This window comes from Abrus precatorius, unplaced genomic scaffold (genome assembly GCF_003935025.1).
Source record: "Abrus precatorius isolate BTA unplaced genomic scaffold, Abrus_2018 Scaffold1, whole genome shotgun sequence".
NCBI classification, from domain to species: domain Eukaryota; kingdom Viridiplantae; phylum Streptophyta; class Magnoliopsida; order Fabales; family Fabaceae; genus Abrus; species Abrus precatorius.
This window is the reverse complement of record NW_020874291.1, coordinates 1,824,484-1,834,922: the sequence shown is the minus strand read 5'-3', so window position 1 is coordinate 1,834,922 and position 10,439 is coordinate 1,824,484. Positions and strand designations below refer to the sequence as shown.

The 10,439-nt window shown below is 27.9% G+C and overlaps 1 protein-coding gene across 1 annotated transcript; it reads right to left on the bottom strand.

Annotated features, from left to right (window-relative positions):
• Positions 1-3,675: 3,675 nt before the first annotated feature.
• Positions 3,676-4,963, bottom strand: LOC113857825 (leucine-rich repeat receptor-like serine/threonine-protein kinase BAM2). Its single transcript, XM_027490054.1, has one exon. The coding sequence runs from the start codon at positions 4,924-4,926 to the stop codon at positions 3,676-3,678; it is 1,251 nt and encodes a 416-aa protein (XP_027345855.1). The 5' UTR covers positions 4,927-4,963.
• Positions 4,964-10,439: the final 5,476 nt, after the last annotated feature.

The following is a 10,439-nucleotide window of genomic DNA, read 5'->3' as shown; positions in this document are numbered from 1 at the left end:
AAATAGGTCCCAAATGAGAAAAAATCGATCATTTAATTCAGTAATTATAAATCAAAATAAAACAAGTTATAAAAAGATTAAATAATAATATGAATGATTAATTTCAATAAATTTTTAAATTTTAATCTCATACAAGGAATATTAAAATAATTTTCTTTGTTCATTTAATTTTAAAGTATTAGCAAAATTAACATTATTTCCACATTGTTGAAGCATCTAACAATATTTTTAAATTCACAACATATACAATATTTTATTCTTAGAATCATATCATTTAAGAAGTATATTAATATTTATCCAATTAAATTTTATAAATATAATATTTAAAAATAATTAATTAAAATTATCAAACTCAAGTATTTGTTCTTTTATAGTGTGATTTTAAAAAAAAAATTATAAATTAGATTTATTAAAATTAAGTGATTAAATCGCTTATCATAATTAGGTCAATTCAAATAAAATAAAATTATTTTTACATTATATTTAATTTATTGATATATTTATAAAAACCATTGTTATTATTTTAAGTTTAATTATATTCTAAGACCCAAATTGACTTTACTATTTTTATGTTACACCATTCACATTTTTATTATTCTATTTAATATAGAAAAAATTACGTTAGTGGTATGTCCTAAATTTAGTAAAAATGTTATGTATAAAAAGTTTTAAGTTTTCTTGATAATATGATTAGTGTAAATAAAGTTTCAATATATTACCTATATACATAGAAATTAATATTAAAATATTTTAATTGAAAAGTGTACGAGTTTAGACTCACTTTAATTATTTATTTTTCTAATAGATTATGAGGATAAATTTATATGTAAATAAAATGAGTACTAAATTGTCATTACACTAAAGTAACTTTTTATTTATTAAAGATCTACGAATAGAAATGATAAAATTAGCTTTTATTTTTATTATTTTATAAATGTTGTAGTAAAGGTAACTATAAAAATAAAAATATAACTAAATAAATAAATTTAAATTACAAGTTTTGAAAATTTTAATATAGATAACTATAAAATCTTAGAAATACAATAAGGCCTTGTCTGAATAAACTCTTAAAAAAGTTCTTATAAAAAAATAATATAAAAATAAATAAAACTTATCTTATAAATTAAAAATAATATATACTTTTCTATTTTTAGAGAAATTTTGATAAGGTCTCTTATTTCTGTAAAACTATGTCAAATGTAGTCAAATATTCCATTTCTACTTGCTAGACTAACTATAGAGGATGTTCAAAGGGACTTCCCTCCTCCTCCTGTATGATTGTTGTTTTTCACATGATTGTTGCTTTATTTTCTTTTCCCGGCTGTTCAGTTTCTTTATACATATAAGGAAAAAATAAAAAGTTGGTAAAAAATAAATAAATAAAGTAGTAATTTAAGTGAATTAATATAAAAAATAAGGAAAAAAATGTTATGGGGGCACTTCTAATAAAAAAAATTACTTTTATTGATACATGCATGTATACAAATAATTAAGTTTAGACTTTTAATTATGAACTTAATTACAAAAATTAAGTCTAATAATTTAAAAAAATGCTAGCAACACATTCCTAGTTATTAATTAAAATTTATTAAAAATTATAAAAATTACATGAGTCTTACTCTTTTTCATTCTTAATTGAATATTTTTATCTTATATTTTTATAATTTTTAATAAATTTTAGTTAATAACTAGCAGTACATTAAAAAAAGTGTGTAAAAGACTATATTTCTAGCACTTTTCTAGTTTAAATAAAAAGAAGATGGTGGAAAAAAAAATTCAAAATGTGCATTGTGAGAATGATATAAACTATAACTTACTTAGCACCATTTATTATGATATTAAGTTTTAAGTTTTGAATTTTAAAAAACTGAAGCTACTTTTTAGTTTTATGATTTTTAATTTTTAATTTTTAAAAATAAATCTTAAAATCAAATTATGCTCGTTTTTTTCTATTTCTCAATTTAATTTTGATTGATGTTTGAATGATGGCAGTGATAAGGGGCAAGAGAGACAGAAGTGACACCGATAGCCATGTGAATTTATGGCAATCAAAATAATGATAGTGACAGTAGTGGCAATAGATATGATGATGGTAACGATTATGTTAATACTAGTAATAATAATGTGACAATGGTGATAGTATTGGTAGCAACAATAGTTATAATAATGACAAGGATGATAATTGTGATAGTGACAATAATTACCATAATGACTATAACAATGATGATTATTATGGTGGTAGTAGTGATGATGGTGGCAACAAAGACTACTTGTAGTGTCAGTCATAATGGTCCTTAGCTCATGGTGGGGGCTAGTGATGATTATATTAGTGACAATAGTTAATAATGATAAAAGATAAGAGCGACATGATATTGACAACAATAATGGTAGTAACTACAATAGTGATGATTGTTATAGTTGTAGTAGTTATGATAGTGACAACATAGATCATTAACAGTGATAGTAATAATAGTTGTAGCAATTACTATGATGAAAGTACAAGCACTAGTGGTAATTGTCCTTAACTAGTAATAATGTTCTTTAGATAATAGTGGTAGATCGTGATAATTGTACTAGTGAAAATAGTGAATAATAATAGTAATAGTAATTATAATAGTTATTACATGTCTTTTAAGAAAGATGAGAATTGCATGATTAGTTCTTTTATGCATTACAAAGTAGAACACTTTTATAAAAAGATAAAATAAAGAATAGAAATGAGATTGAAGAACTAAACTATAGAAAACTTACTTAAGATCAAAAGGAATAAGCATTCAAGTTCCTATATGAAAGAGATTCAAAGTTTGGAAGTTTTCTTTCAAAAAAGAGAATGAGATAATACAAAGAAATGAGAAATGAGAGAGAAAGATGTTTGAATTACAATATAAATTCTAAGACTTAAAGTTTCTTAAATACCCTTTTAAACTTTCTCATTTTTGTTGAGTAAGAATCATTCTTACCTAGGTGAGACCCTTCTCGCTTAAACAAAAACATTAGATAGAAAATATTTTTTTTATTACTTTTTTGCTTGAACAAATACTTTTTGCCTAAACAAGAAGACAATTGAATTAAATGATATTATTTATTCTCATTTAAAAAGAAACCCAACTCAAAATATCTTGGAATGCCTAATTTAAAAAACCTCACTTGACATACTCCATCTAGCTTCATCTTTTAAAAGTAAAGCAATAAAATAAGAGTGTTACATTAAATTTATTTAAAAATCACAAAACTATTTTCCTTTTTTCATCATTTGTAAAAGTAGGACTATTTTTCTTTTTTCGCCGACATGGGATTACTTACTTCTCAATTATGAACGATACGTTGACAAATTGTTTATACAATTAATATATTGTTCTAACAAATCTATAATTTAAATATATAATAATTAAGATTTGCATTATTTAATCGCATGAAAAGGAAAATTAAAACTCATATAAAAAAAGCTCAATAATTAATGTCTCTAAAAAAATATTAACATTCATACAAGTATAATAATACACAAAATTAAAGATTGAAATTAAAAAACAAAAGAAACAAAACTCTTGCTCCATCACTCAACTATGCTCAACAACGGCATACACCTTACACTATCAATCAAAACCGAAAGTAAAAAAAAAAAAAGAAAAACGTGTAATCAATAATGATACATTAATATTAATAGCATCGATCCAATTAATCTTTGTTGCGACCATGATTAAACACGGAACACTGCGCCTCCGGCCTCGACATCTGTCCGCCGGCGCTGGCCGGACACGTCATCAGCGTCGCCGGCGGGACCATGCAGTTGTATGACAAGCACAACGACGCCGTATCAGGCAACGGCGTTCCCCCTTGCAGCGGTATCCCCGTAAAGTAGTTATGCTGAAGATACAATGTTCTGGTGCTGCCGCGGCACACGCTCTTGACATACGCCTCAGGCACGCTCCCCATCAAACGGTTATTATTCAAAAACAAGGTCTCCACTCCATCAAGCACCGTCGACAGTTCCCCACTGAGCGCGTTGTGGCTCAGATCAACGATGGACCCTTCGCCGTAGCTGTCAATGGGCCCTGGCCTGGGTCCTCTCGGAAGCCCACCAGAGAGATTGTTCCGTTGCAGGAAGAGAGAGGAGAGCGCGGGCATGAAGAACAATTGGGCCGGGATGGGCCCACTAAAACGGTTCATGCTGAGGTCGAGGAACACTAACTCTGAGAGCGACTTCAACCCGTTGGTGAGAGGGCCCCACATGCGGTTCTGTGACAGCGACAGGTAACGGAGCGATGACGGCAGTGACGGCGGTAACGGTCCCGTGAGCTGGTTGTCCTTCAAGTCGAAATGGAGTAACGGCGAGGAAATGGTTCTCGGTAACGCGCCGGTGAGGGAATTGGAAGCAAGGATGAGGACCTTGAGTTGAGGCAACTCGGTGAGACTCGGCGGGATTGACCCAGCGAGTTGGTTGTGACTCAGGTCGAGAGTGTGAAGGTTTTGGAGGGAGGAAAAAGTGGAGGGGATTGTTCCGGTGAATCGGTTGCTGGGTAAGGAGATGACTCGGAGTTTGGTGAGTTGAGCGAGTTGGGGAGGGATAGGACCGGTGACGATTCCGGGGTAGAGGATGAGCTGAGTCAACTCAGTGAGTGAGGCGATGGAGGAAGGAAGTGAGCCTGCGAGTGGGAGCGAGTTGGTGCCGAGGGAGAGGATGCAGACTCGGTTGAGAGAGCAGGTGACGCCGGCGAAGGAGGAGCAGGGATCGGGTGCGGTGAGGTTCCATGTGGAGAAGAAGTGTTTGGAGAGAGAGAGTTCGGTGAGTGTGGTTTTTATGGAAAGAAGGGCGTTGAGGTCGAATGGGTGCATTTTTTGGTGGCTGGGCTGTTGAAGAGAAGGAGATGGGAGAATGAGCATCAGAAGAAGATGAAAGAGAAGCAGAGCAGAGTGCGGGGTGGCCATTCATTCACTTCAGTGTTGTAAAAGTGAGTGATGAATTGAGTTTAGAGCGGTTTTGAAGCTGAGCAGTGTTATGCGTTAAGTGATGCAAAGGAGAAAAAGGACAGAACGCAGCTTTTGGATGAGAGGGAGTAATGCATTGTGACTGAGAGTGGGTCCCATTCCCAAGAGATGTGAAGGGGAATTAAGTTGCTGCTTTGCATTAATTGGTGAGGCAGATGGACCCTCCTAACCTTCTCCAACGTCTTTGTACGCTCAGGTGAAGTGTGACTTAAGATGCTCTCCTCACATAAACTTGCTATTATGCTACCACCTAAAGATTAGGTATGTGTTAGCACCTCTCAGTTTAATTATTCTAATTTCAAACTTGTTTTAGAAATTGACTTTGACAAAAATGGTGAGACATGAAACAGTGACCAACTCATTATTTTACACTTTCTCATGGGGTATTAATTAGGTATAAAAAGAAGGAAAGGAAGCAAGATATATTATTAATAGTCTGATAAAACTATTTTTAAATATTAAATATTAAATAATGTGAAATTATTATTATTATTATTTGATATGTTTATTTTTGAGGTCATCGACCGTTGTATTTGGGTAAAAAGCTAAATATTTTTTGTCATTTACATTTTATTTAGACGAAGAATGAAATAGAAAAAAAAGGTATATATATATATATATACATTATTTTAATGGATATAAATAAAAAATTTAAAATTTGATAACTTAAAGCATTTTACGATTTTTTTAATAAAAAATTATTTTGTATAAAAATATTAGAATAAAAAATAGCACAACACTCTCTCTTTAATTTTTCTCCATCTTTAAAGGAAAGTATCTTCATTTAAACTCACATTTTCTTTTTTATTTCTCATTTTCACCAAAACAAATAACTTAAAATATGTTTGATTTCTTTTTTAAAAAAAGTTTTCTGTTTTTATTTTTAAATATAATATAAATTTATACTATATTTAAAAAAAATAAATAAATAAAATTTAAAAAAGAAATCAAACATACTTTTACTCTCTTCTCTTTTCTTTTATTACTTTTTATCCTATTTTCATTTAAACTAACATTACTACAGAAATTAATAAACGAAAATGTTTTATAGTTAAAATATATAATCTTTATATTTTATTATTGTTTTTAAATTAATAAAATATAAGTTTTATTATTTATTTCTTGAAAAATGATTTAAAATAATTAATTGTATTCCATATTATTAATTATTTTTTAAAACATGAAATAATAAATTTTTTGTCGTTCACTTTTTTTATAATTGTTAACTAAACAGAGGGATTTAATTTTGATTTATTTAAAGAGTTTTAATGATTCAATGTTATATTTAATAAATAGAAGGGGTTTATATAATGTGAAAAATTTATATTGAGGATGTTTTTGTTAATTTTATATAAAAAAATTAGTGTAATAATTAATAAAAGAAATAAATTTTGTGTAGGCTTTATGGTTTATTTTTAGCATTTAGATAATATCATTGTAAATTATTATAAAATAGGTAGTCACTATAAGTTCATACATTTTTAGTGGTTTAATTTTTTAAAGGAGGAGATTCTTTCTAGTAGACCCTTCTTCTCTAGAGTTCTTTGTTGAACTTTACATATATTATAATATTGCTATTGTCACTATGCTGTTTTAGATCTTTTGACGTGGTAATTTGTAGAGTAGAACAACATAACTTCTCTTGAAATTTTACTTAAAGAGTAATTTCACGTATAATCACTTTGTAAAGTGACTTTAGAGAGCATAAGCAATACAATATTTCTTTAATACTAACTTGCAGAGTTGTTTCTTATATATCTGCTCTCTAAAGTCACTTTAAAAGAGTAATTATGTATCAACCGGTCTCACATTTTCTTTTAAAATTTTATCTTAAAACTTTCTAACTTATAAATAAGGTGTACAAGGGTGGGGTACTACTCAACTCACAATTAGGAGAGTGATGTCCATAGTTGCATGATGAAGAGTTAACAGTGACTATGGATTTTGTTTCAAGAATGGTGGTGAGGAACCAACGATAGAATTAGACATGGTGGTGGTTGAGAAGTGATGCGTAATGAGAATAGTAGTTTCATAGTGATGGATTCAATTGAATGACAATTGTGATGTTTTCAGTGGTGACATAAAGAAAGAATGTGTGATGGTGAGAAGTGATGCTATGCCAGTGCATTAATTGATACAAAAGAGACATAACGATAAAGTATAGGTTCACAATTGAGTCACAATAATGCAACAATTTAGGTTGCTGATATACATAGTGATGACTAGAACTTGCACTTAGATTTGTAATTTGGAAGTCAAAAGGTGGTGATTTGAGTTAAGACAATAGTTGTTCATAGAGAAAAATGACATGTCCCTCATTGAACCATCTTATTTTAGTTGGCACTAATTATCTTTAAACACCTATCATGTAGAAAATTTAAACACATTATATATTACATGATTCATGAAGATTTACAAGTACAACTTGGATATTTCTCTCCTAGTGATTTAAATATAATACATATAGAGAGGAAAGTGTTATTGGGCCAAGGACTACCACTCTAAGTCTTCATCCATGTCAACTATGTAAAAAATTGTACATTATTCAAATTCCTACTAACTTCATTTATTATTCTAATAATCACCCTTGTTCAAACCATTTAGAAGGATTAATATAGATTCCAAGATATTGTATTGCACAGTTCAAGAGGAATAGAATCTCAACCTCAATACATTAGTAACAATAATTGGTGCTACTAAAAAGGATTATTAATCTAACTGAGAGTGTAAATGATATCACCAATAAAATTATTGTTTGATTTACTAAATTAAAATTTCATTGTCCCGTTTCAAAGGTGAATACAATGCACTAATGTACTTGGCCTCCAAAATTCATCCTATTCTCATAAGTATATAAATAACATTGGAAATAGAAAGGTAAATATATTCAATTCATAAACTATTTCATAAGAAATTTATACAACTAAGAATAAGGAAATATTGTAAGATACATTCACTAAATTAATCATACTATACAAAGTATGTTACTTAGAACCTATCAATTTTTTATATTTTTTATTCTAGATTTCTCCATGAAGTAATTAATTATCTATCTTTAACTTTAAGTTTTAGTGATTGATTGTTTGGAAGTTCTATATCTTGAATCTAGATAGTACCACATGATACATTGATTCTCACAAGATCACATATTTTATTGTGCATATAAATATCATTAAGTGTGTGGTGACTTCTAACGGTACACACACTCAAACCAATCATGGTATGTGTTATGACTTGTCAAGATAGTCCAACAATGTTATCCAAGCAACACAAGTTAGTTATTCTTGGTCTCTTTCTAAGATTTAGTATTTTACTATCCTATAGAGAAAATCCATCCTACCCTATTTGTTCCTCACATATACAAAGCATAATTTAATTACTCTTTTATAGTTAAAAATATTTTTAATCAAGATACATTTGGACAGTCATTTCTCAAGCCACTTTCAATCCTAGAGAGTTAAGCGATACTCATATATCAGATATAATCCCCTTTTATAGAATTTATCATCATGTATATTTTCATCAATTTATATTATATTCTCATATACCTTTAATTTAAAATTCATAACTTGCTTAATTGAAGTCAAAATATTGTGAAACTACTTTTATTAGTCCTAAAGAAATGTTTAGTATCTAGAATGTCAATTCTAGTAACCTAAATCCTCTTTAACTAAGTTTACATGTTTTTTTTTTTTAAATGACAAACTAAAAATGTTAATAATTTTAATAGAAATACTTAAAATATACTTGATTTCTCTTTTAAAAAGAGTTTTCTATTTTTTTAAATATAGTATAAATTTATATTATATTTAGAAAAAAAATAGAAAACTCTTTTTAAAAGAGAAATCAAATATACTTTTATTTTTATTTTCTTTCTTTTTCAAAACTCTTCAAATTATTTTATTTCAGAAATATTAAATGATTTACTGATTTACTAACATTTTTCTAAAATTTTGTTGTACAATTTAGTCCTTTATATTTTTTTTGAAAATTTATAATTTTACCCTTATATTTTTCATAATACTAGAATCAATATTTATAATCCAATATAACATATTTTCATGCTCCATAGACATGCTTATGGATCTTAAATTTTAACAAGTTAAAACAAGGAGAAATAACAAACCGTAATTTGAAAGCATAATTCATTAATAATATAAATAAAATTAGCAATTTATATCAAATAAATCCAAAATTTTGTAACATAAAATTAAAATGTATAAAATTTAAAAATGGAGATATATACAGAAAATAAATTCAAAGAAATAAATAAGTTCCAAAACAGCAAAAATTCATGATATTAATAGTAATAGACGTCTAAAATTTGTGGCAAAACCATATGTAAGAAATTTTATAAGAAAGATAATTTATTTTAAATTAAATTATAATATATTAAAATATAAATCAAAGATATCTAAAATAAATTCTCTTTGCTCCTTTAACCAATTATAACAATTATATTTTATAATTAACAGAGTAAAGAGTAAAGAGCTATAAATCATCTTTATTTATTTTAAAGCATTTTAAATATATATCGATCAATTCCTTTCGGTATAGTACACAGGATATTTATATAGTTTATATATCCAATTATTAATAAAGAAAAATAAAAACTTAATGATCTTATAAATTTTCTACATTTTGATTATTTTTATTAGTTATTTTAAACAGTTGCTCGGTTATTTTATTTTTATTCATAAAATCTTAATCTATATCTAAAGAAAGTTTAATTTTAGTCTTTCAAAGGGTAAGAGACTCCCTCGACTCTTTATTGAATTCATAGCGAGCATAAATCTTTAGTTTATGAATTGTATTCTCCCCTCTTGTTTGATTTAGTTTGCTTTTTAAGTAATATAAGTGCTCTTTATTTTCTCTTTTAGGTGTTCTTCTTCCTCTTTGAAAGCACTTCCTTTTCCCCTAAAAGATGTCTATTTCACCGTAATAAGGACTCCCAACATACTTTTGAAAAATTGTAAGTATTTGGTAGCAATTTCTTTAAAGAATCTTGTGAATTTTAGTCTTTTTGATTGGTCTAGAAGGTCAAGATTATGAAATGAGTTGGTGGGACTTTTCTTTAGGATATCATTGTCATGGAAATGGATGGAAAAATGTTAGATTTGACTTGGAGTATGAAAATGAAAAGTTTTTCTTGAATATGCTTCACTTTTAACATAAATTGAAGAGTTATAAAAAAAAATACTTTGAAGAACACTTTATAACTGCTCTCCTACTGCATCTAATTTTGCATAGCAATACTTGTTAAAGCAGTTTGAACTACTCTTTAAAATAATTTAAACTGATCTAATGTGTAAGATAGGGTCTTATCCATCACAAAAATAGTACAACTAATAGTTATGAGGCTTACTTGCATCATGCAAAATGTGCCAAAAGAAAGTGCAGAGAAATGAAACATTTAAATTTATTGACTTTTTTACAAAAATTAAAAAAATAGC

Excerpts from the sequence above, each read along its gene's own strand:
- LOC113857825 (XM_027490054.1), bottom strand. The coding sequence starts at position 4,926 with ATGGCCACCCCGCACTCTGCTCTGCTTCTCTTTCATCTTCTTCTGATG.